A 27,402-nucleotide genomic window follows, 5' to 3' on the forward strand; every position below is an offset into this window, starting at 1 on the left:
CACATTGCTGTGGAGTATTACTAGTACATACTTCCTGATCACCTACCCACTTCTGTACCCACATTGCTGTGGAGTATTACTAGTACATACCCCCTGATCACCTACCCACTTCTGTACCCACATTACTGTGGAGTATTACTAGTACATACCCACCTGATCACCTACCCACTTCTGTACCCACATTGCTGTGGAGTATTACTACTAGTACATACCCCCCTGATCACCTACCCACTTCTGTACCCACATTGCTGTGGAGTATTACTAGTACATACTCCCCTGATCACCTACCCACTTCTGTACCCACATTACTGTGGAGTATTACTAGTACATACCCACCTGATCACCTACCCACTTCTGTACCCACATTGCTGTGGAGTATTACTAGTACATACTTCCTGATCACCTACCCACTACTGTACCCACATTACTGTGGAGTATTACTAGTACATACTTCTTGATCACCTACCCACTACTGTACCCACATTACTGTGGAGTATTACTAGTACATACTTCCTGATCACCTACCCACTACTGTACCCACATTACTGTGGAGTATTACTAGTACATACTTCCTGATCACCTACCCACTACTGTACCCACATTACTGTGGAGTATTACTAGTACATACTTCCTGATCACCTACCCACTACTGTACCCACATTACTGTGGAGTATTACTAGTACATACTTCCTGATCACCTACCCACTACTGTACCCACATTACTGTGGAGTATTACTAGTACATACTTCCTGATCACCTACCCACTACTGTACCCACATTACTGTGGAGTATTACTAGTACATACTTCCTGATCACCTACCCACTACTGTACCCACATTACTGTGGAGTATTACTAGTACATACTTCCTGATCACCTACCCACTACTGTACCCACATTACTGTGGAGTATTACTAGTACATACTTCCTGATCACCTACCCACTACTGTACCCACATTACTGTGGAGTATTACTAGTACATACTTCCTGATCACCTACCCACTACTGTACCCACATTGCTGTGGAGTATTACTAGTACATACTCCCCTGATCACCTACCCACTACTGTACACACATTGCTGTGGAGTATTACTAGTACATACCCACCTGATCACCTACCCATTACTGTACACACATTACTGTGGAGTATTACTAGTACATACTTCCTGATCACCTACCCACTTCTGTACCCACATTGCTGTGGGGTATTACTAGTACATACCCCCCTGATCACCTACCCACTACTGTACCCACATTGCTGTGGAGTATTACTAGTACATACTTCCTGATCACCTACCCACTTCTGTACCCACATTGCTGTGGAGTATTACTAGTACATACCCACCTGATCACCTACCCACTTCTGTACCCACATTGCTGTGGAGTATTACTAGTACATACCCACCTGATCACCTACCCACTTCTGTACCCACATTGCTGTGGAGTATTACTAGTACATACCCACCTGATCACCTACCCACTTCTGTACCCACATTGCTGTGGAGTATTACTAGTACATACCCCCCTGATCACCTACCCACTTCTGTACCCACATTGCTGTGGAGTATTACTAGTACATACCCCCCTGATCACCTACCCACTTCTGTACCCACATTGCTGTGGAGTATTACTAGTACATACCCCCCTGATCACCTACCCACTTCTGTACCCACATAGCTGTGGAGTATTACTAGTTCATACTCCCCTGATCACCTGCCCACTTCTGTACCCACATTGGTGTGGAGTATTACTAGTACATACCCCCCTGATCACCTACCCACTTCTATACCAACATTGCTGTGGAGTATTACTAAGTCTAGTACATACCCTCCTGATCACCTACCCACTTCTGTACCCACATTGCTGTGGAGTATTACTAGTACATACCCCCTGATCACCTACCCACTTCTGTACCCACATTGCTGTGGAGTATTACTAGTACATACCCCCTGATCACCTACCCACTTCTGTACCCACATTGCTGTGGAGTATTACTAGTACATACTTCCTGATCACCTACCCACTACTGTACCCACATTACTGTGGTGTATTACTAGTACATACTTCTTGATCACCTACCCGATACTGTACCCACATTACTGTGGAGTATTACTAATACATACTTCCTGATCACCTACCCACCACTGTACCCACATTACTGTGGAGTATTACTTGTACATACTTCCTGATCACCTACCCACTACTGTACCCACATTACTGTGGAGTATTACTAGTACATACTTCCTGATCATCTACCCACTACTGTACCCACACTACTGTGGAGTATCACTCGTACATACTTCCTGATCACCTACCCACTACTGTACCCACATTACTGTGGAGTATTACTAGTACATACTTCCTGATCATCTACCCACTTCTGTACCCACATTACTGTGGAGTATTACTAGTACATACTTCCTGATCACCTACCCACTACTGTACCCACATTACTGTGGAGTATTACTAGTACATACCCACCTGATCACCTACCCACTTCTGTATCCTCATTACTGTGAAGTATTACTAGTACAAACCCCTCTGATCACTTACCCACTTCTGTGCCGACATTGCCATGAAGTATTGCCAGAAGCATCATAAGTTCCATGGCAAGCCTCTCCGGTGTAATAACAACAGATACACATGCATCCAGGATGATCCCAGCAAGTGTCTCGTTCATTTCTGCTCGGCTGTTGGTGCGATACATCTCCTGGATCTGGGAACTGATGTGGTTCATGTTTGCCTGACTTACCCTGGTGGAATTAAAAAAGTTCATGTGATGGTGAAATTGTGGTTATGTTATTTGTATCAATAATATCTTTCATGGACGCAGGGACTGACGAATAGATGGATGGAGTCCAAATGATACTCCCCTGATTTCCCTATTGGTACCCATTCTTTCTGATCTAGGGGGTCAGAGCAAAAATTTTTGGTACCCATTCTTTCTGATCCAGGGGGTCAGAGCAAAAATTTATACGAAGTATGTATGTTCCCCTTCCCCCAAGGATGTTTCTGGCCAAATTTGGTTAAGTCCCCTGCAGACCTCTACAACAAGTAGCGATATTTAAGATTTACTTGTATTTCCTCTATTAGGCCCCGCAGACCAGACAAAGTGTTATTATAATATAATATTACATGTAAAACACCTGTTAACCAGACAAAGTGTTATATTACATGTAAGTTACCTGTTAACCAGACAATGTGTTATATTACATGTAGGTTACCTGTTAACCAGACAATGTGTTATATTACATGTAAGTCACCTGTTAACCAGACAAAGTGTTATATTACATGTAAGTTACCTGTTAACCAGACAATGTGTTATATTACATGTAGGTTACCTGTTAACCAGACAATGTGTTATATTACATGTAAGTCACCTGTTAACCAGACAATGTGTTATATTACATGTAAGTTACCTGTTAACCAGACAATGTGTTATATTACATGTAAGTCACCTGTTAACCAGACAATGTGTTATATTACATGTAAGTCACCTGTTAACCAGACAATGTGTTATATTACATGTAAGTCACCTGTTAACCAGACAATGTGTTATATTACATGTAAGTTACCTGTTAACCAGACAATGTGTTATATTACATGTAAGTCACCTGTTAACCAGACAATGTGTTATATTACATGTAAGTTACCTGTTAACCAGACAATGTGTTATATTACATGTAAGTCACCTGTTAACCAGACAATGTGTTATATTACATGTAAGTCACCTGTTAACCAGACAATGTGTTATATTACATGTAAGTTACCTGTTAACCAGACAATGTGTTATATTACATGTAAGTTACCTGTTAACCAGACAATGTGTTATATTACATGTAAGTCACCTGTTAACCTTAACCAGACAATGTGTTATATTACATGTAAGTCACCTGTTAACCAGACAATGTGTTATATTACATGTAAGTTACCTGTTAACGTAACAGACAATGTGTTATATTACATGTAAGTCACCTGTTAACCAGACAATGTGTTATATTACATGTAAGTCACCTGTTAACCAGACAATGTGTTATATTACATGTAAGTTACCTGTTAACCAGACAATGTGTTATATTACATGTAAGTTACCTGTTAACCAGACAATGTGTTATATTACATGTAAGTCACCTGTTAACCAGACAATGTGTTATATTACATGTAGGTTACCTGTTAACCAGACCCTTGAGCTGCTTCCTCAGCCTGTCTAGACGAAGTTTATGTTTCTCGTCTCCTCCTGCAATGGCAAGTCGTTTTCCTGGTGGTATGTATGTACTGCCAACAGCAGAAGACTGGACAACAATACCTTGAGCATCCCTCAACCGCCCATATATGTCCTCCTTTAACTCTGGGGTTTCCTTCAATCTGCTTTCCTCCTGATCCTCATCATCATCCTCGTCATCGTTGTCCTCATCATCTTCCTCCTCCTTCTCCATCTCCACCTCAATCTCTTGACTTGAACCACTGTCACCATCAAAACTGACAATATTATTTTTACTGCTTGTCTGGCAGTCAGATTGTTTTAAAGCAGCACTTTTTGGGAATTTTACATGATTTCCTTGTTTTTGTTTCATAGGTTTTGTTGATTTATCTGATGATTTCAAAATTGATTTGATTTCCGTAATGTCTGATGAGGTCACTTCAGGAACTTTTTTACTTTCTTCGTTTGAATCAAATTCATCTTCACTCATTTCATCTTCATCACTGTATTCCTCCTCATCTTCATCAAACTCCTCTTCAGTACTGCCATCTTCATCGTTCATTTCAGTCTGCATTCTAGCTTTCTTTTTCTTGTGTTTCAACCAATTCAGATCTGTAAGATTTTTTATTGCATTTTTTTTACTTTATGATAATGAAGTTAATAATTATATATTTACATTCTGAGTGTTTCGTCACTATATGAATCAACCAACTGATGAAAACAAACATTTGCCTATGAAAACACTATGAATACACTTTGAATACAAGAGGCCCAGAGGGCCTGTATCGCTCACCTGGTTTGTAATGCAAAGTAATGTTCTGAATACAGGTTCATTGTTTCTTTTCTGAAGGAATTTGAATATTAACATCAAATTTCCCTATTGGGCCCCACCCCTCCTGTCCCCGGAGGGCCAGAGCCAAAATTTATACAAGTTCTGTTCCCCTTCCCCCAAATATGTTTGTGGCCAAATTTGGTTACAATCCATGTAGAACTCTATGACTAGTAGCAATTTAAAGGATTTACCTCTATTTCCCCTATTGGGCCCCACCCCTCCTGCCCCCGGAGGTCCAGAGCCAAAATTTATACAAGTTCTGTTCCCCTTCCCCTAAGGATGTTTGTGGCCAAATTTGGTTACAATCCATGTAGAACTCTATGACTAGTAGCGATTTAAAGGATTTACCTCTATTTCCCCTATTGGGCCCCACCCCTCCTGCCCCCGGGGGGTCAGAGCCAAAATTTATACAAGTTCTGTCCCCCTTCCCCCAAGGATGTTTGTGGCCAAATTTGGTTACAATCCATGCAGAACTCTAGGACAAGTAGTGATTTATAGGATTTACCTCTATTTCCCCTATTGGGCCCCGCCCCTCCTGCCCCCGGGGGGTCAGAGCCAAAATTTATACAAGTTCTGTTCCCCTTCCCCCAAGGATGTTTGTGGCCAAATTTGGTTACAATCCATGTAAAACTCTATGACTAGTAGCGATTTAAAGGGTTTACCTCTATTTCCCCTATTTCCCTTATTGGGCCCCGCCCCTCCTGCCCCCAGGGGGTCAGAGCCAAAATTTATACAAGTTCTGTTCCCCTTCCCCCAAGGATGTTTGTGGCCAAATTTGGTTACAATCCATGCAGAACTCTAGGACAAGTAGTGATTTATAGGATTTACCTCTATTTCCCCTATTGGGCCCCGCCCCTCCTGCCCCCGGGGGGTCAGAGCCAAAATTTATACAAGTTCTGTTCCCCTTCCCCCAAGGATGTTTGTGGCCAAATTTGGTTACAATCCATGTAGAACTCTATGACTAGTAGCGATTTAAAGGATTTACCTCTATTTCCCCTATTGGGCCCCACCCCTCCTGCCCCCGGAGGTCCAGAGCCAAAATTTATACAAGTTCTGTTCCCCTTCCCCTAAGGATGTTTGTGGCCAAATTTGGTTACAATCCATGTAGAACTCTATGACTAGTAGCGATTTAAAGGATTTACCTCTATTTCCCCTATTGGGCCCCACCCCTCCTGCCCCCGGGGGACCAGAGCCAAAATTTATACAAGTTCTGTTCCCCTTCCCCCAAGGATGTTTGTGGCCAAATTTGGTTACAATCCATGTAGAACTCTAGGACAAGTAGCAATTTTATAAGATTTACCTCTATTTCCCTTATTGGGCCCCGCCCCTCCTGCCCCCAGGGGGTCAGAGCCAAAATTTATACAAGTTCTGTGTTCTGACGGACGGACGGACGGATGGACGGACGGACGACGGACGCCGCGCCATGACATAAGCTCACCGGCCCTTCGGGCCAGGTGAGCTAAAAATGATTCTCGTACATCGATCAGCTGATTTTAAACATCACGCCAGTTTCATATTATTCAAACAATAGTCCCCTACAATATTTTAATGTATAATCTTTCATGTGTTGTTTCTTGATATAGAATCAACTAAGGTTTACTGTAATATGTCAATCAAATCTTATTTTAACTATATTTCTTGTTTATTGTTTATCATTTGCAAAAAAAGGGCAACCGGAAGGCGGAAGCTTGAAAACGCGACGTTGTGGAACGACTCTGTCATCCAGCTGTTAATCTTGTTTCTTGTTGTATATGAGTGTCATGATTTTAAATATAATATAATAACCTTTCAGTAACTTTTATTTTCATAAATTATTCTAATGTTCATTTATGGATTGAATGTATTTTTCTAATTTTCATAGCGACTATGAATAGCAGAAGCTATCTACATATCTTCCGAGGAGCGCTAATGCATTCCACAGGATATGTAGATAGCTTCTGCTATTCATAGCCGCTATGAAAATTAGAAAAATACATTCAATCCCTATGTATAAGATTCAGAATTATTGTTGCAGACTACCAGCCAATATCTTACCTGCATTTTCCATAACATCTTGGTCATTGTCAAGGTCAGAGTCCATATCGCCCTTGAAATCTTCTTTCAATTTGTCTTCATCTATTGCATCCAGAATATCTGGTAGCAAGTTAAGTTAAAATTAATAAGTATATGTATTCTTTTGGAAACTTTTTTAAAATGAATTAATATCAAATTATAAATCATATTGCATCATAACAGTTTGATTCAATAACAATTTCAAAGAAATTAAGCAAATTATATTTGCATTTATCTACCTTGACACATGTTAGTTAAAATCATTGATAGTCCAGGCTCCAATTTCTCAAAACAGTCTAAGTTAAAAAAAAAACAAAAAAACAAACTGAACTAAGCAATTTTTTTCCCATAATCATGTTGAATAAGTTGAATAAGGAGAAAAACTTCATTTCTGACTATAAGTCCGCGCCTGGCATCAGGAGTAGGAAGAGGCTAGCTATATTTATTTGGTTGATTTATAGTTTGATTATTAACAGCTGAAGTCTTTAAAGGACTTGCCAAGTTTAGGAGATGGAATCAAGTCAAAGTACCCGAAGACAAGAATTCCACGGAAGTGGATGTGTTGCCTGCACAGCGATTTGATGCCCACATGCAAGATCATCAAATTCTCTTGGTAAAAACTTAGAAAACAGTAACATAGAGCTGAAGCCAAGGAATTATATGTTATGACGATTTTCAAGTCCCATAACTCTTGCAAATATTGACAGATTTTGACCAGCATCAAACCCATCCGAGATCTCATTGACATAAAACAATATACATAATTTGGTTGAAATCCGATAATCAATACAAAAGTTATCGAGCAGAAACCATGGATTTATCTGTTTTGACGATTTTAAAGTCCCGTAACTCATGCAAATATTGGCAAATCTTAACCAGTATCGGCCCCATCCGAGATCTCATTGATATAAAGCAATACACCAAATGTGGTTGAAATCGGACAATAGATATTAAAGTTATTGCACGGAAACATTTTCCGGATGCCACCGACACCAATGCTGACATAGGTGACACCAAATACCATTGAACATTGATCAGTACCTTGCAAAGAATACTTTTTATACAATAGTTTAGGAATTAATAGCCAATTTATTAATTTTGTGAAAGTGACAGCTGATCGTTGCAACTTTGCTTTAATTCAGTCCTAGGATACAGTCTAATCCATCAGACAGAAATGACTGAGGGAGGGTCTTTCTTTTCCGTTTGTTTAAGTGCAGCTGTTTCTCTAACTGTTTTAACATCTTCTCCTCGTGTCTTATCTCCTGCTCCATATTCTTCTTCCGAATCTCCTCTATCTATCAATAAAAACGATAAGTCATTGAAATATTTGTCATTTACACTTAATTATTTTCCCATAAATAATTAAATTGCCATGAAAATGTTGTTGGCATAAAAACATAAAATTATGTCAACACGAAAATAAGTTGTGGTTGGTCAACAGTTTTACAGCAAGTATAAATCCTTCATTAAGGTAAGTACATCCTTAAGGTAGGTCTGTACTTAAGGTAGATCCATACTGAAGGTACATGTAGGTCCATACTTAAGGTAGGTCCGTACTTAAGGTAGATCCGTACTTAAGGTAGGTCTGTACTTAAGGTAGATCCATACTGAAGGTACATGTAGGTCCATACTTAAGGTAGGTCCGTACTTAAGGTAGGTCCGTACTTAAGGTAGGTCTGTACTTAAGGTAGGTCCATACTTAAGGTAGGTCCATACTTAAGGTAGGTGCGTACTTAAGGTAGGTCCGTACTTAAGGTAGGTCTGTACTTAAGGTAGGTCTGTAGGTCCGTACTTAAGGTAGGTCCATACTGAAGGTAGGTCTGTACTTAAGGTAGATCCATACTGAAGGTACATGTAGGTCCATACTTAAGGTAGGTCCATACTTTAGGTAGGTCCATACAGGTCCGTACTTAAGGTAGGTCTGTACTTAAGGTGGATCCATACTGAAGGTACATGTAGGTCCATACTTAAGGTAGGTGCGTACTTAAGGTAGGTGCGTACTTAAGGTAGGTCCATACTTAAGGTAGGTCCATACTTAAGGTAGGTGCGTACTTAAGGTAGGTCCATACTTAAGGTAGGTCCATACTTAAGGTAGGTGCGTACTTAAGGTAGGTCTGTACTTAAGGTAGGTCCGTACTTAAGGTAGGTGTGTACTTAAGGTAGGTCCATACTTAAGGTAGGTCCATACTTAAGGTAGGTGTGTACTTAAGGTAGGTCTGTACTTAAGGTAGGTCTGTAGGTCCGTACTTAAGGTAGGTCTGTAGGTCCGTACTTAAGGACTAAGGTAGGTCCGTATATAAAGGTACTTAAATGTAGGGTACTAAGGTCATACAGACCTACCTTAAGTACAGACCTACCTTAAGTACAGACCTACCTTACCTTAAGTACGGACCTACCTTAAGTACAGACCTACCTTAAGTACAGACCTACCTTAAGTACAGACCTACCTTAAGTACGGACCTACCTTAAATACAGACCTACCTTAAGTATGGACCTACCTTAAGTATGGTAGGTCTGTACATAAGGTAGGTCCATACTTAAGATAGGTCTGTACTTAAGGTAGGTCCGTACTTAAGGTAGGTTCGTACTTAAGGTAGGTCCGTACTTCAGGTAGGTCCATACTTAAGGTAGGTCCGTACTTAAGGTAGGTCCGTACTTAAGGTAGGTCCGTACTTCAGGTAGGTCCATACTTAAGGTAGGTCCGAACTTCAGGTAGGTCCATACTTAAGATAGGTCCGAACTTAAGGTAGGTTCGTACTTAAGGTAGGTCCGTACTTCAGGTAGGTCCATACTTAAGGTAGGTCTGAACTTCAGGTAGGTCCATACTTAAGGTAGGTCCGAACTTAAGGTAGGTCCGTACTTAAGGTAGGTCCGTACTTAAGGTAGGTCCATACTTAAGCTAGGGTCATACTTTTGAAAACCATGAGTTACAAAGTTCAAGCTTATAAAATTGTGAAAAATTGATCGAGGACCCTAAGGTTTTATATGATATTTAAACAAGAGCTCCCAGAGGGATCTTGGCGCCCACCAAAGAATGATCTATATCTGACAAAGGAAAGATGGATCTTTTCTCTACTTTTTAAACTTTTTCAAACATACTACATATAAAATTTGAGACAGATCGCTTCAGTACCTTTTGAGAAATAGGGATAACAAACTTCAAACTATCAAAATCCAAGATGACTCCTTGGCGGCCATCTTGTTGATCAATCGGTCCCAAATCACAATATGCACAACTAGGGCCCTAGGGGAACCTACATGTGAAATTTGAGAAAGATCCATTCAATACTTTCTGAGAAATAGCGATAACAAACTTCGAATATAAAAATCCAAGATGGCTGCCTGGCAGCAATTTTGTTGACCGATCGGTCCCAAATCACAATATGCACAACTAGGGCCCTAGGGGAACCTACATATGAATTTTGAGACAGATCCCTTCAGTACTTTCTGAGAAATAGAGATAACAAACTTTGAATAACAAAATCCAAGATGGCTGCCTGGCGGCCATCTTGTTAACCGATCGGTCCCAAAATGCAATATGCACAACTAGGTCCCTAGGGGAACCTACATATGAAATTTGAGACAGATCCCTTTAGTACTATCTGAGAAATAGCCATATAACAAACTTTAACTATCGAAATCCAAGATGGCGGCCTGGCGGCCATCTTGTTCACCGATTGGTCCAAAAATGCAATATGCACAACAAGGGCCCTAGGGGAACCTACATATTAAATTTGAGAAAGATCCCTTTTTGAGAAATGGGGATATCAAACCTTAACTATCAAAATCCAAGATGGCCGCCTTGCTGCCATCTTGTTTTTCCTATCAGCCTCAAAATCTGTATGGCACAAATAGGGACCAAGAGTAACCTCCATGTGAAGTTTGAACAAAATTCCTTCAGTAGTTCTTAAGAAATATCGATAACAGACTTCAACTGCCAAAATCCAAGATGGCCGCCGGCCATCTTGTTTTTCCGATCAGCCTCAAAATCTGTATGGCACAAATTGGGACCAAGGGTAACCTCCATGTGAAGTTTGAACAAAATCCCTTCAGTAGTTCTCAAGCAATATTGATAACAAACTTCAACTGCCAAAATCAAAGATGGCTGCCTGGCGGCCATCTTGTTTTTCCAATCAGCCTCAATATCTGTATGGCACAACTAGGGACCAAGGGTAACCTCCATTTTAAGTTTGAACAAAATCCCTTCAGTAGTTCTCAAGAAACATCGATAACAAACTTCAACTGCCAAAATCAAAGATGGCTGCCTGGCGGCCATCTTTTTTTTTCGATCAGCGTCAAAATCTGTATGGCACAAACATGGACCAAGGGGACCCTCCATGTGAAGTTTGAACAAAATCCCTGCAGCAGTTTTTATGAAATAGTGATAACAAGCATTGTTTACGGACGGACGACGGACGGCGGACGACGGACCACAAACGCAGGGCGATTTAAATAGCCCACCATCTGATGATGGTGGGCTAAAAATGTATATTACATTGGGAATATCATATACAAATGTTGTGAAGTTATCATGGGTTTTTATTTCCTTTTTTGCCTATTCATTGATTTTTATGGGGAAATATATGGCAAAACACGATAATTAGGTACTGAAACAGCTGGGAAATAATGAAAATTAGTTAACATTTGTAAAAAGAGATCCCAGATGGATCTTGACGCCCTCCAAAGATTAATCAATGTCTGACAATTTCTCTGCTTTTCAAACTTTAACAATCAAAATCCAAGATGGCGGCAAATCAGCCATCTTGTTGATCAATCAGTCCCACAATGCAATATGCACAACTAGGGCCCAAGGAGAACCTACATATGAAATTTGAGAGATCCCTCAAGAACTTTCTGAATAATAGTGGTAACAAACATCAGCTATCAAAATTCATAATGGTAGCCTGTCGGCCATCTTGAAGACCAAACGGTCCCGAAATACAATCTTCACAAATTGGGCCCAATAGGAACGTACATTATGAAATTTGAGAACAATCCCCTTCAGTACTTTCTGAGAAATAGCTGTAACAAACTTCAACCATTAAAATCAAAAGTGGCGGCCAGCTGTCGGCCATCTTGTTCACTGATCTGTCCCAAAATACATTATTCACAACTAGGGCCCAAGGGTAACCAACATATGGATTTTGAGAGAGATCCCTTCAGTTCTTTTTGAGAAATAGCAGTAACAAACTTCAACAACCAAAATCTATACAATAAGCACAACTAGGGCCCTTGGGGAACCTGCATGAGAAATTTGAGACAGATCTCTTTGGTACTTTCTGAGAAATAGCAGTAACAAGAATTGTTAACGTAAGAAGGACAGACGGAAAGACGGACAGACAGACCACGGACCATCTACGAAAGGCGATTTGAATAGCCCACCATCTGATGATGGTGGGCTAAAAAGTAGTTCGAGAACACCTATTTTTCTATTCAGATTTGAAATTTGCATGAAAAATCCAAGAAAATAAGACCTCTTAGAAAAATCCAAAAAGTATGGAACTACCTGAAGTTATTATTAGATATACCTTTTGTTTTTCTTCTTTCTTTTTTTCTTTTGCTCTTTTCTTTCTCTGTTTTAGTTTGTCCTTAATTTCTTTCTGCTTCTTATTTTTATCCACAGCATTTTCCTTTTTTGCATTTGTTTCCAATGTAGGCATCTATAACAGTTAAATAAGTCATGAAAGATGTGTAGGAATCAAGTAATCACAGAATAGCTGTTGTACATGATAAACTACTTCTTGTTCATTACACAAAATTCCAATTCTCTTCCACTTCTAGTTTCTCTCCATGCATGGTCTGCCTGTAACGATGTTCTGATTAATTCCCCATCGAGGATCCCTTGTCCCCTACATTCTGTAGTTCTCTGCCCCTCTGGCTCTCTCTGTAACTCCAACTAAAACCAAATCTCCTGTACACTGCAGTTTAACAGCTTCTACTCTGTCCAGTCCCTTTTGGATGTTAAAATGGCACATAAAAATATACGCTGACCTTAAATGTTATTTTACGTCTTATAACCTGCTGTCAACAATCTATATCTCTAATAATAAAAAGTAAAGTGTTTTTCATGATCATATTTTTGTTCCATTGTCTGAAATAGTATAGATTAAACCCACCCTCGTTATCTTGCTCTGGTGATAATTACAAACAGCAGCTGCTGACACCTTGACCCAATTCATTTTGATGAAGGTAGCCCTGTGATGTTGATTATTAGTCAATTGCAAGGTCATTCATTTGAATTTGAAGATAAAAAAATAGTAGCCATTCATTCCAGCATGCTACAGGCAGTTAAAGATTTTAACCAATTTGACCCATGTGACCTTGAATGAAGGTCAAGGTCATTCATTTGAATCAACTTGGTAGGTCTTCATACCAGCATGCCACAGGCTCAATATCAGGTCTCTAGGCCTCTTAGTTATTCACAAGAAGTCGTTTAAAGAGTTTAGCCTATTTGACCCCTGTGACCTTGAATGAAGGTTAAGGTCATTCATTTGAACAAACATGGTAGCCCTTCATCCCAGCATGCTACAGGCTCAATATCAGTACCCTAGGCCTTCTGATTCTTGAGAAGAAGTCGTTTAAAGAGTTTAGCCTATTTGACCCCAGTGACCTTGAATGAAGGTCAAGGACATTCATTTGAACAAACTTGGTAGCCCTTCATCCCAGCATGCTACAGGCCCAATATCAGTACCCAAGGCCTTCTGGTTCTTGAGTAGAAGTCGTTTGAATGAAAAGTTTAAGCACAGCGGATGGGGGACGGCGCAATAGGTCATCCTGACCCTTCCGGTCAGATGACCTAAAAAAAAAACAAAAAAAAAAACCACATAATAGTATTATATACAGTAATCATGTAACCAATATTGAATTTCAGAGTCAAATGCACTCAATCCTTCTGGTTACTCTGATGTGTAGCTGCGATGACGTAGCTCTGAACGACGGACGGAAGATTTCTGACAGATGGTCGTCCTGTCGGGAATTATTTAATCAGATAGATGTATTTGAATCTAATGTTGACAATTTCCGCGAAAAATCGACTGACATTTTGTAAACTACCGCCACGTATCCTCGGGGAACATTACCTGTGAGGCCCATATCGGTTAAATAATATTTCCATTATGCCTTGTATGCCTACAAATGTCCATGAAACATGCAATGGATAGACAGACAATTCTGCGTTTATAAACAGAAATTAAAGAAAAGAACATGATAAGAATGAAAAGAATTATTTTTTATATATTGTTAATATTCTTATCAAAGTTTTTTTTTAAATAAAAAAAAAGTAAAAATTGAAAAACAAAAACCATAACTTGTTTAAAAATTCATCACTAGCATCTGTATTTTTTTAATGCCAATGTTGTTGGATTGGTTTTTATTTGGAATGTGTATTCATGTGTTAAATCTATTTTTTCAAAACTCCACAGCCTTACAACATTGAACTTAATAAACCAAATCAATTATAACGTTTAATCTTGGCTTGAATATTGTTGGTGATTTTTTTGGATGTCAAATTAAATTATGATTGATGAAGATGATTGGAAACTAATCTTGACGTTTTCATCAACACACATTAACACTGTAAAGTAAGTTGATGTAGTATATCATTAATATAAAATGTAGCTAGTGTATCGACGGAAGAAATATATGTGTATGTGCCTGGTATTTTCATTTATGGATATAGAAATACATGAGATTAATTCAAATAATCATGAATAAAGTTTCTGATATAAAAAAGATGCAAAAATTTTCCATTAAATGCTAAATGAAAACGTCAATCAAAGTAAAATAAAAATAGTATTGCTCATGCAATAATCAAGAAATTAGAAACAGACAAGATAAAAGTGACAAAAGTGATGAGAAGAAATCTGATATTATAAATCATTTTGTAGGTATTTTTTCATTTATTTTATTTTCGTTTATTTGGCCTATTAATTTCGTCTCTTAATTTTACAAAATTCCTTCACACCAATTTCTTTTCTCAGAATGCTTGTAGAAATTTAAACATTGTGTATTCATTGTAGTGATTTTACTATTCAATTTCATTTTTAAGATGATAGTCCTGATAAATTAACACATCGCCAAAATACATTTACATGTATACATATTATATGGGCCTCACAAGTTATGTTCCCGGAGGTTGGCGCATGCGCGGCAGTAGTTTACAAAATGTCTGTCAATTTTAGCAGAGAAATTGTCAACATTAGATTCAAATACATCTATCTGATTAAATAATGGCGATAAAGTTGAAAAAATCTACATCTACAGCTAGAATAACATCACCTCAATCAAAGTTTTGCAGGGCTCAAATTTCAGGCTGTTTTACTTGCTTTTTGCAAGTAGATATACCAGAATAGCAAGTGGAAAAAATATGCACTTGCTTATTTTAGCAAGTGGTTTTTATCAGGGACAACTGTAAAAATGACATAATGATTGTGAAAAATTGTTTTAATGGAAAATATGGGGACTCAGTTCTTACAATAATGTTGTTGATATACATTATGTACTTATACACCTCACATCATCATGCAAAAATAAAGGATTTTATATATAACAAAACTGTAATTTGAACATGGATATTAATTATAAGTAAAAATATATTTTAGCAAGTAAAAATTTAGGGCACTTGCTATTTTTAGCAAGTGACAAAAAATGTAAAATTCGAGCCTTGTTTTGGGGGAAACTACCCTTTTTCAGAATAGGGGAAAAGTTTGGTGAAATATAAGGGAATTTGAATCTTCTTATTTTTGTCCAAAATTATATTCATTTTGAGGAAAAAATACTTTAAAACAACTAATTTTGTTTTAAGATTTAGTAAAGCAAGATTTTTAGCTCAATAATGAAAAATTTGAGTTTATCATAAAATATGCAGTAGCTGTATGATAGATATGAAAAAAAATTGCAAACAAAAGTCTACAAAAATTCATGAAAAATAAGTCACAGGGGAAATTGTGTTACAAAAACGGTCATTTTTTAGCTTCAAATGGGGAATTTTTAACTCTTCAGGGGAATTTTAGGCCAGAGGGGAATTCATTCCTTGAGGGGAAATTTACCCATAAACGGTAATAAATCAGAGCTAGATTGATCCATGCCCCTACTAACATCCAGGTATGTGTCAAAGCCGTGTTTGATCGGAATATGTTTTGACAAGACATAATCGATGGTCGGTCGTACCTGATTTGGTTTCCCACACCAAAGAAGGACCTTGCAGTAGCGGAAAAGTCAGTCAGAAGGTGATATATTTTCCGCTACAACAGTAGCTATCAAATGGCATAATCGAAAACGGCCTTAAGTTAATAAAAGCTACAAAAGCCGAGATTTAAAGCATTTTTAGCGATGAAAACAGTGAAATAGTTTAAATCTTACAGGTTGGTGTTGATTAAAGGCTAGTTTCCTGGCCTTTTTTAGTTGTTTCATCTCCTTTCGTTTTTGTTTTCGTCCCTTCACTTTTTTCCCTTGTAAATAGCCATGCCTGTCCGATCGCTTTGTTTCGTCCCCAACTAATTCGGTTATTTCTGATCTAAAACGTCTCAAATTCTGAGGATCCTTCCTAAATGTTTTCCCTTTCAGACCCATGATTGTACACGCGTGAACGCCAAATAAGTAATTCACTCGTGGGCAGACCTGGGCGCAGCCATTACTGAAAAGATTTCTACGAAGGGGAATAACTCTTCCATTTAGGCATCACTAATTACCGAATGCTACCGACACGATACCACATCAAGTATGCCTACTGCAAGCGTTGACAAGGAGCTATGTTAGTTAAAAGGTAAAAAATGCGTGGTGGCTAAATGAGGTGGCTAGAGCCGAACTCTAAACCCCGAACACGAATTTTGGTTATTTCCTTTCTTATTCCTCAAAAGTAGCCTGGCGGTATCGGATTTTGGGCTCAACCGTGGAGTAATATACGGAATGGGCTGTAGTTAGTATGACTAAAACCGGATGTAAACCTACGACTTCATTAAGAACGGATACTCCTTCCTTTGAAACAGGTGGATTGCATACTGCATCAACGAACAAGAACTCATGACCAGGACATGCTGACTGGGCTAACAGGTGTGTATAGAACAAGGTGATGACATTCATATATAAAGTGACGTGCCAAAAGTCTTTCACATTTTTATGACGTCGCGTCGTCTTGTGATTATGAATAATTCCAACTTAAAAAAAAACATGAAACACACCTTCAAATGTACCTGAAATTTCAGGTTTGGCACATGTAAATTTATTGCTAGTGTAGCGGTATTGGACTGAGTCGATCATCGGTGACCAGGTAGCTCAGTCGGTTAGAGCACTCGGCTAGTGTTCTGAGGGTCCCGGGTTCGAATCCCGGTCTGGCCGCTACATTTTCTCTTCTCCTGTTACACTATTATAGCGATATATAGCTATATATTTATAGCTATGGAAAACCTGACGACAAACAACATTTTTGAAGATAAGTTGTATCCTTCTATTGGTCTCCGCACACCTACTCCCGAGGCACAAACACCCCCCCCAAAACGGCACGGACACTTGGGAACTACTGTGACTTAGAGTCCTGATCCCTAAACACTCGGGACGCCATTTCTCGTCGGCTTTTCTCCACACATCAACACTCTTTGATCAGTACCTAAAATTACTTGTGTCTCATCAGAGAATATTAAAGTGTTCCAATTTTCAGAAATTGTCCAATTTTTATGTCCACGGCACCACTCAACTGGTTTTTTCCTTTAAACTGCCGATATCGTCAAAGTCTTACATACAGACCGCCTAGAATAACCCTCAAAATGTAATCTTCTCTGTACAGTACGTTTTGAAATTTAAACAGGAGTAAATGAGTTAAATTGTGTAGATAAATCTGTCAATGTTTGCCCACGATCATGTTTTACTAGGCGAAAAAAGTTGTTGATCCCCCTGTTCACTTGTTAATCTGGGCCGTCCGCTTCGCCGCTTACTTTCAACACTTTCTCTTTCTTTGAAATTCTTTATAAACTTACTGATGGTAGAATTTATACAATTTTCGCAATGTCTACAACTTTTCTTCCGTCTTCTTTCAATCGTACCACTTGTTCCTTTTCAGCCAATGTCAATTCCCGGCGAGCCATCCTTCATGATTGTTGATGTCTGCTATAAATCTAAAAATAGCCCCACGCAAATTTGACAGATATGGGAGATAACCCCAGCACTACATCTTGCACAACACAAAAGAGTTCCGATTCTAGTACCAATTTTTGAATCACAAGGAAAAAAACTGTAATTACTTCCGGGTATTGACCGACGACGCATCATAAAAATGTGAAAGACTTAAGCCATGACACTGTATATTGTACAGTGCATTATACTCATATAACATGAGAGTCGACTGGTCAGACATTTTTTTATCGGACATTATTTTGCTGACTGTCGACTCTCATTTCCAAAGCCTTAATTTTTTGATGCGCCTTCCGATATTTATATGTCAAACGAAGGCGGAAGGGAAAATGCAATAACATAAATAGCCTACATGTAGCTCTAACAGATAAGATTGACGTGTACTTATAGCAAGGATTTATAATTATAAGTGAGAAGGATTTGTTACTCGGGGTTTTGGATAAATAATGTACGTCGCGAGCGTTGGGCCACAACTGATTTTCCTTTGTTATTGTTAACGTTGTAAAACCTCGTGCAATATGCCACACATGAAACATAACACAGTATAATGAGGTGCATCATATCTGATAATGAAAGTATACTCACCAGGAACTGTGGCTCTTGGCGAGAACAGGTATATAAACATACAATGTACATGTCATCTACAGTCATAGCCCGGGATACTGACACCAGACTTAGACATTGTGACAGATAGATATCTGGTCTAGGGCCAGAGCGGTTTTTTCCATTCATGTTTAAAAATTAAGCACTGTTCTTGTTCACCTTACATTGGCTATAAGATGTATGATATATGTATATTTTTGGGTTAATTAAGGAATTTAAACTAATATCAACGGTTTTTCCATATAAAACTGAATCCTTATAAACATATGTCTGTATAAGATAGAAATTACTTAATGTCCTACAATTAATTACTACATAATTAACAATCTAAAAGGTTCTGCAAGGTTAGTGATATTTTCAATCGTATTGTTATATATTTCTAGCCATGGCTTGTTCTGGTATCGTAGTGAGTTAATTTATATTACTCACAATGCGATTATTGCAAGCCAACGTATCTGCTATCCGATTAATTGTTTAATGATCTCAAAGTCAAACATACTAAATACATATTGTGACGATTTAAAGTGACTAGATTCTAATCTTTTCAAATATTTCTGATAACTATTCATGTGTAGTATCTCTAGACATTGAAATGTGCACGGAGTACGGCGGACCGCTGATGTTTTGGAAAATCAGTTTTAAGTTACGGTGACTAAAGAAAACAAAACAATATGTGATTTCATTGTTAATTCCTCTAAATACAACACTTCTTCGCTAGATAATGATTTGATTTATTTAAAAATCAATCCTCTTCATCTCTTCAACAGTCATGCATCACGATGTTTCGTTTCTCTGAAATAGAATTAAAAACTTTAGCAAGTATTTTTACAATCAACCAGCTGTTCGTAAAAAATGAACAAGAGACTGACAGTGTATGTTGTATAATTTAAAAGTTTCAAAATAAATTCTGTTCATCTCTTCAACAGTTATGCATCACGATGTTAATTTGGTAGTTTCTGTGATCTTCTTTGGTCCTACATCTGAAACGAGAACTGTAGGTTACGTTACTAAAACTGTTGTGACAGTAACACAAATTACCCACAATGCCCACAATAAGTATATTGGGACGTTGACCGACCAGTTAGCCGGCCGGACACAGATAAATTTGCTGTGCCAGCGAGGCATGGTCTCACAGCGAGAGTCTTTACAAGTACCTCCCGGTGAAGCCTCCGAAAAATTGGTAATTTAACTGGAAAATTGGTAATTTAACTGGAAAATTGGTAATTTAACTTTACAATACGTAAAATAACTTAACTATTGGTAAAACAACCGGAAAGTCGTAATTTTTACCAAATTTTTCTTATATTACTAATTTTACCAGTTAAATTTTTAGGCTTACCAGTGCTTGAAGTAGCAAATATGGGCTAAGAAGTAATTCAAACAGTGTAGACAAAATACTGTCCAATTTTTGAGGCAATATCTACCCCTTTGTCAGCTAGCTAGGACACAAAAAGAACAAAAATGACATTATATATATTAAGGATGTTCATGAATGTTCACAAAAACATATAAACAATGAACACTGCCGAACAAACAGTTAAACTATAATTATAATTACAATGGCGATGAGCAGTTGTCTGGATGATCCCTTCGGTCAGTCACTATATTTATAATATTCTTTGATTTCTTTGATTGCTTATATATTACGCTAATTTGAATTTGAACGCAACTCCCCAGCTCCCATATTGACTATATAGGGGCATATGTAAATATATGCATGGATTAAATCTTTAAGAACTCATGTGTATCTTAATGTAAGTACTTTATAAGAAAAATAATTACTTTGTCTATTTTGTATGAAATCTTATTGTCATTTTATGAAACTAATTCTTTCTTTATTAAAGGCCCATGGCCACAACCTTTCCGAAACAAAAATCAAAATTTTCTTCAAAACAATACTAACATCAGATAACATATACATTTTGTATATCGATGGCCTTAGATGACTTTACAACACCAAATGAATGCAAGATCTTCTGTGTAATCTACATCTAGGTCCATTTCACTGTTTTGCCATCTGGTGTATTGATCATCGATAGTCAACTAACGTTCGGTAATAAGGACGACAGCGAGAGACAGAAGACGACTCGTGTTATAAAACATAACATTTGATTTATTTTGATCAAATTATTCAGAAGGTGAGGATAAGTGTAGTAGTAACGGTAAGCTAATAACTTTTGCGACTCTACAAAATTATCAATCTTGTTTTACATTGCCATTTAAAAAATAAAAGTCGTTTCAGAAAGGTAGTGGGCCTTAAATGGAAAATATGGAACAATTAATGGATCCAAGAGTATTTCTAAAATTTTTAATAAAAATTCTGAACTTCCAGACATTCCCACATATTGTTTCTTGTTCAAGATTACATATAGAAGACAGAGAGGCGAGGATGACAATCCTATTTTAAGCATGGAAGAATTTGAAATCCTGAACAATTTAATTACAAAATGTAAAATAAACTAGATTTAATTTTCAGAACACAGGTTGTATTATATTACCCATCAATATCTTAAATACTGCGCGTTAGTAATAAAATGCTAAACTTTGATAACAATTAATATTTTTCTAAGATGACACAGCTAGACCACAGACGATAAGAACTATATTTTGTTTACTTTCTGAAATTAGCAACAACATTTCCTGCCAAATTGAAGCCAGCTGTTCCAGTATTACATCAAGCATATAACATTAAAAAACACAAAGGTTTATTTTATTGGAACATTTAATTTAAAAGACAGATATTTCAGCATGCGATGCATCATTAAATATCTGTCTAAAAGGGCAGTTTACACATCAGTTAACAACATAAAATAATAATTCCTAAAAGGCCACCTACCTTTAATTTCCATATAACACATAAAAAGTTTCTTGAGCACAATATAAGTACATACAATCTCAAAATACCTGAAGCAAAATACCAGTCAACATAAAGAAAGTACTCGCATTTACATGAATTCTGTTTCTATTAATGAATTACCATTATTAAAATCCATAGTTCTAATATAGATGTACAAAAGCCAGTCTTGACTGCATACAGTTAGATGATGATGGATCTGGATTTGTCGCTGGATGCTGCACCATTGAGTGTATATGAATCCGAAGATCAACACAGTAAGTATAATCTGAACATGATATTATACAAACATCGACCTGTTTTCTGGTGGATACAGTGTTTTATTAACTCGAGGAGGTGATATTACCTGAAGCTGAAGACCAAGGGTTATATCACTTTCGAGGGTTGATAAATCACAGTGTCCACCTGAAAACAGGTTGATATCTGTTTTATTTTTAGCTCACCTGGCCCGAAGGGCCGGTGAGCTTATGTCATGGCGCGGCGTCCGTCATCTGTCGTCCGTCCGTCCGTCCGTCGTCCGTCGTCCGTCCGTCAACATTTCCTTTAAATCGCTACTAGTCATAGAGTTCTGCATGGATTGTAACCAAATTTGGCCACAAACATCCTTGGGGGAAGGGGAACAGAACTTGTATAAAGTTTGGCTCTGACCCCCCGGGGGCAGGAGGGGCGGGGCCCAATAGGGGAAATAGAGGTAAATCCTATAAATCGCTACTTGTCCTAGAGTTCTACATGGATTTTAACCAAATTTGGCCACAAACATCCTTGGGGGAAGGGGAACAGAACTTGTATAAAGTTTGGCTCTGACCCCCCGGGGGCAGGAGGGGCGGGGCCCAATAGGGGAAATAGAGGTAAATCCTATAAATCGCTACTTGTCCTAGAGTTCTGCATGGAATGTAACCAAATTTGGCTACAAACATCCTTGGGGGAAGGGGAACAGAACTTGTATAAAGTTTGGCTCTGACCCCCCGGGGGCAGGAGGGGCGGGGCCCAATAGGGGAAATAGAGGTAAATCCTATAAATCGCTACTTGTCCTAGAGTTCTGCATGGATTGTAACCAAATTTGGCCACAAACATCTTTGGGGAAGGGGAACAGAATTTGTATAAAGTTTGGCTCTGACTCCCCTGGGGGAGGAGGGGCAGGGCCCAATAGGGGGAAATAGAGGTAAATCCTATAAATCGCTACTTGTCCTAGAGTTCTGCATGGAATGTAACCAAATTTGGCCATAAACATCCTTGGGGGAAGGGGAACAGAACTTGTATAAATTTTGGCTCTGACCCTCCGGGGGCAGGAGGGGCGGGGCCTAATAGGGGAAATAGAGGTAAATCCTATAAATCGCTACTTGTCCTAGAGTTCTGCATAGATTGTGGCCAAATTTGGCCACAAACATCCATGGAGGAAGGGGAACAGAACTTCTATAAATGTTGGCTCTGACCCCACGGGGGCAGGAGGGGCGGGGCCCAATAGGGGAAATAGAGGTAAATCCTATAAATCGCTACTTGTCCTAGAGTTCTGCATGGATTGTAACCAAATTTGGCCATAAACATCCTTGGGGGAAGGCTTGGGGGAAGGGGAACAGAACTTGTATAAATATTGGCTCTGACCCCCCGGGGGCAGGAGGGATGGGCCCAATAGGGGAAATAGAGGTAAATCTTATAAATCGCTACTTGTCCTAGAGTTCTGCATAGATTGTGGCCAAATTTGGCCACAAACATCCATGGAGGAAGGGGAACAGAACTTCTATAAATGTTGGCTCTGACCCCACGGGGGCAGGAGGGGCGGAGCCTAATAGGGGAAATAGAGGTAAATCTTATAAATCGCTACTTGTCCTAGAGTTCTGCATAGATTGTGGCCAAATTTGGCCACAAATATCCATGGGGGAAGGGGAACAGAACTTCTATAAATGTTGGCTCTGACCCCCCGGGGGCAGGAGGGATGGGCCCAATAGGGGAAATAGAGGTAAATCTTATAAATCGCTACTTGTCCTAGAGTTCTGCATAGATTGTGGCCAAATTTGGCCACAAACATCCATGGAGGAAGGGGAACAGAACTTCTATAAATGTTGGCTCTGACCCCACGGGGGCAAGATGGGTAGGGCCCAGTAGGGGAATTTGAGGTAAATATTCGAATTCCTTCAGAAAAGAAGCAATGAACCTGTATTTAGAACATTACTTGGCATTACAAACCAGGTGAGTGATACAGGCCCTCTGGGCCTCTTGTTTAAGCATTGATGTCACTTTTTTAGCTCACCTGGCCCAAAGGGCTGGTGAGCTTATGTCATGGCACGGCGTCCGTCGTCCGTCCGTCCGCCAACATTTAACTTAAATCGCTACTAGTCATAGAGTTCCGCATGGATTGTGACCAAATTTGGCCATAAACATCCTTGGGTGAAGGGGAACAGAGCTTGTATAAATTTTGGCTCTGACCCCCCAGGGGCAGGAGGGGCGGGGCCCAATAGGGGTAATAGAGGTAAATCCTATAAATCGCTACTTGTCATAGAGTTCTGCATGGATTGTAACCAAATTTGGCCATAAACATCCTTGGGTGAAGGGGAACAGAACTTGTATAAATTTTGGCTCTGACCCCCCAGGGGCAGGAGGGGCGGGGCCCAATAGGGGAAATAGAGGTAAATCCTATAAATCGCTACTTGTCCTAGAGTTCTGCATGGATTGTAACCAAATTTGGCCATAAACATCCTTGGGGGAAGGGGAACAGAACTTGTATAAATTTTGGCTCTGACCCCCCTGGGGCAGGAGGGGCGGGGCCCAATAGGGGAAATAGAGGTAAATCCTATAAATCGCTACTTGTCCTAGAGTTCTACATGGATTGTAACCAAATTTGGCCACAAACATCCTATGGGGAAGGGGAACAGAACTTGTATAAATTTTGGCTCTGACCCCCCGGGGGCAGGAGGGGCGGGGCCCAATAGGGGAAATAGAGGTAAATCCTATAAATCGCTACTTGTCCTAGAGTTCTACATGGATTGTAACCAAATTTGGCCACAAACATCCTTGGGTGAAGGGGAACAGAACTTGTATAAATTTTTGCTCTGACCCCCCGGGGGCAGGAGGGGCGGGGTCCAATAGGGGAAATAGAGGTAAATCCTATAAATCGCTACTTGTCCTAGAGTTCCGCATGGATTGTAACCAAATTTGGCTGCAAACATCCTTGGGTGAAGGGGAATAGAACTTGTATAAATTTTGGCTCTGACCCCCCGGGGGCAGGAGGGGCGGGGTCCAATAGGGGAAATAGAGGTAAATATTCAAATTCCTACAGAAAAGAAACAATGAACCTGTATTCAGAATATGGCTTGACATTACAAACCAGGTGAGCGATACAGGCCCTCTGGGCCTCTTGTTTAAAATTTTATCCGGGTATGAAAAAAAAATCGTTTGCAAACTGTGTGAATCCGCGTAAGGGATTCTCACAAAAGTTTGCAAACAATTTTTTTTTCATAACCCTTTAAAATAAAAAATAGTGACATCAATACTTATAATTAATTTTATACTCTATTTGATAAAATGAAGTATGTTTAAATGTAACATTATAGTGGTTTAATTTTCAAGGGATTCTTTTTTCCGAATCAATACGCAACGTCAATGTCTCTATCATGACGTCACGATAACATCGGGATTTTGCGCCATTCTCAGATTTTTTTTCATAGTGGTATGCAAAAAAAATATTGGCCAATCAGAAAGCCAGATTTGGTATGAAAACAAAGAAAAAAATTAATTATATGGAATTAACATAATGTAAACCTTTTGATTACATGTACATATATACATATATCTCCTCTTTATGATATGGGGGGACTCCTGCCCCCGGTATTGAGTAGTCCTTTTGAATAATTTTGAAGAGAAAAATGAAAGCTATCAATAATATAAATAAAATTGAGAAAACATCACGTAATACATTTTACTTGTTATTTGACAAATCTGACAAAAATGTACACACAGATATGTGCAGCGCCATGTTGATTCCAGTAAATCTGCTGCTGCTCTCCGCCACATCTCGCTGAATGCATGATGACGTTACAATAGATTTTTGACGTCAGGAAATTCCCTTTACGCTATTTTTGGGTACGACCTGGGCCCATTGGAATCTTATATCAACCCATGAAGTGATTGTGACGTCATTTTACATGACATCACGATGTTACATGATGTCACAATGCAAGATTTCTATATTTGGGTACAACCTGGGGTTTTTGGAATCTTATATCAACCTGGGATGACCTCACAATACATAGTATGGAATTTTCTGGTGGATATCGTGTTGTATCAAGGAGGAAAGTGTAATTTCAGCCATTCAGGAGCGAGCAAAACAAACAACCATATAATAAAATAGTATGTCTGTACACATGACATAATAGTATTTCTGTAGTGATATTACACCCCTGAACAGGATATAATAGTATGTCTGTAGTGTATTACAACACTGGCCTCCCCCTATATAATAGTTAGATTCTGTCTGTATTGTATAACACCCCTGGCCTCCCCCTCCCCACACACACAGAATTATAATTAGGGGGTTACTGGAATCAGCTTTTCTTTCTGTACATCTGTAGATACTCCTTTCGCAGCAATGTTGAGAACCATGTGTTCATGCAAATTTTCTTTTGCCAAATTTTTAGCTGCCATGGTAACCAGGTCATTACATAAACATACAGATTTTGTAAAATGGCCATTAACCCATTAGTTTTTGGATCAATCTTTAAATTAGTTCAATTGTTGAGATTCCAAAGTGACAGGGGTAAAGTACGATTTACCATTGATTAGCAACACCTTCCGGTGATTGTGTCATCACAAAAACTGCGTCAAAATACGTGGTCACAATTATCACCAGACAGTGAGACTAATCGATGGTAAATCCTACTTTAGCAACGTCATTTTGGTATTTTGATATATATTTTATATTCATCTACATTTGTTTAAAATTGTTCAGCGAGTGACGGTATTTACTGTAGAATTAATGGTCATTAAAGCTATTGCATAATAACATTTGGGACTAAAATTGTAGTTTATAATTGCATTTTGTATACTTTTTACAGGAAACTCTTATAGTGGATCGACCTATAGCTTTATTGACCAAATATTTTCACCAAACAAGCGTGATTACTACAAACGTAAAAGCCAATCCATTAAGTTGATAAATCCAGGAGCCATGGGACCTTCTCCAGAATTTGGGGATGTTTTGATGACATATTATGAAGATGACTTTGAGGCTGCTGATAGATATTGTAATTTTCTAAAAACACTAGTGATGCGTAGTGGACCTAGTCAGAATGGAGTTGCTGTGAAAGCATCTTTGATACACAATCAAGTTCTTCCTGGGTCATCAATATTTACTGGACTAAAGGATGCCTCATCCAGATTTACCTTTATATTTCTGTATGTATCGAAGAATTCACATATGGATGAATTGTATAAATATATGCAGGAGATGTTTCTTTACCAACAATTAACCGAAGAGGAGAAGGAAGACACTTTAGTTCTAGTTCGTGCTGATGATGTCATACCTGATGATATTCCACCATATTTCAAACCGTTGATGACTATTATGGCATCTGATAGATCAAAGGATATCACAAGTGCACTTATCAAAAAACTAGAGAGCAAACTCTATGTACGAGAAGCAAAAGAAATGGAATTTATGTCAATGTGAATCTTATGTAACCCCTTAAAACTCATACATGGCTTGATTTTTTCTATTATATATTTATGTTTAGCTCATCGCTCAG

General features: G+C 38.7%; 1 protein-coding gene and 1 long non-coding RNA gene across 2 annotated transcripts in view; one reads left to right on the forward strand and one right to left on the reverse strand.

Moving 5' to 3' along the window:
- The window catches only part of LOC138313029 (nucleolar MIF4G domain-containing protein 1-like), a 94,146-nt gene extending 77,337 nt beyond the window's left edge, over positions 1–16,809 (reverse strand). Inside the window, exons 1-6 of the mRNA XM_069253693.1 lie at positions 16,444–16,809; positions 12,612–12,743; positions 8,237–8,378; positions 7,066–7,164; positions 4,169–4,811; positions 2,552–2,751 (exon numbers count right to left, since the gene is read on the reverse strand). Of these exons, the coding sequence (XP_069109794.1) occupies positions 2,552–2,751; positions 4,169–4,811; positions 7,066–7,164; positions 8,237–8,378; positions 12,612–12,743; positions 16,444–16,653 (1,426 nt within the window). The 5' untranslated portion in view covers positions 16,654–16,809. The remainder of the gene's footprint in view (positions 1–2,551; positions 2,752–4,168; positions 4,812–7,065; positions 7,165–8,236; positions 8,379–12,611; positions 12,744–16,443) is intronic.
- A 43-nt stretch (positions 16,810–16,852) lies between these two features.
- Positions 16,853–27,316, forward strand: LOC138313904 (uncharacterized). The gene is made up of 3 exons (XR_011207288.1): positions 16,853–17,133; positions 21,817–21,921; positions 26,713–27,316. It is a non-coding gene; the product is annotated as an uncharacterized lncRNA (long non-coding RNA).
- The last annotated feature ends 86 nt before the right edge of the window (positions 27,317–27,402 follow it).

The sequence above is a fragment of the Argopecten irradians genome, chromosome 2 (genome assembly GCF_041381155.1).
Source record: "Argopecten irradians isolate NY chromosome 2, Ai_NY, whole genome shotgun sequence".
In the NCBI taxonomy this organism is placed as follows: Eukaryota; Metazoa; Mollusca; class Bivalvia; order Pectinida; family Pectinidae; genus Argopecten; species Argopecten irradians.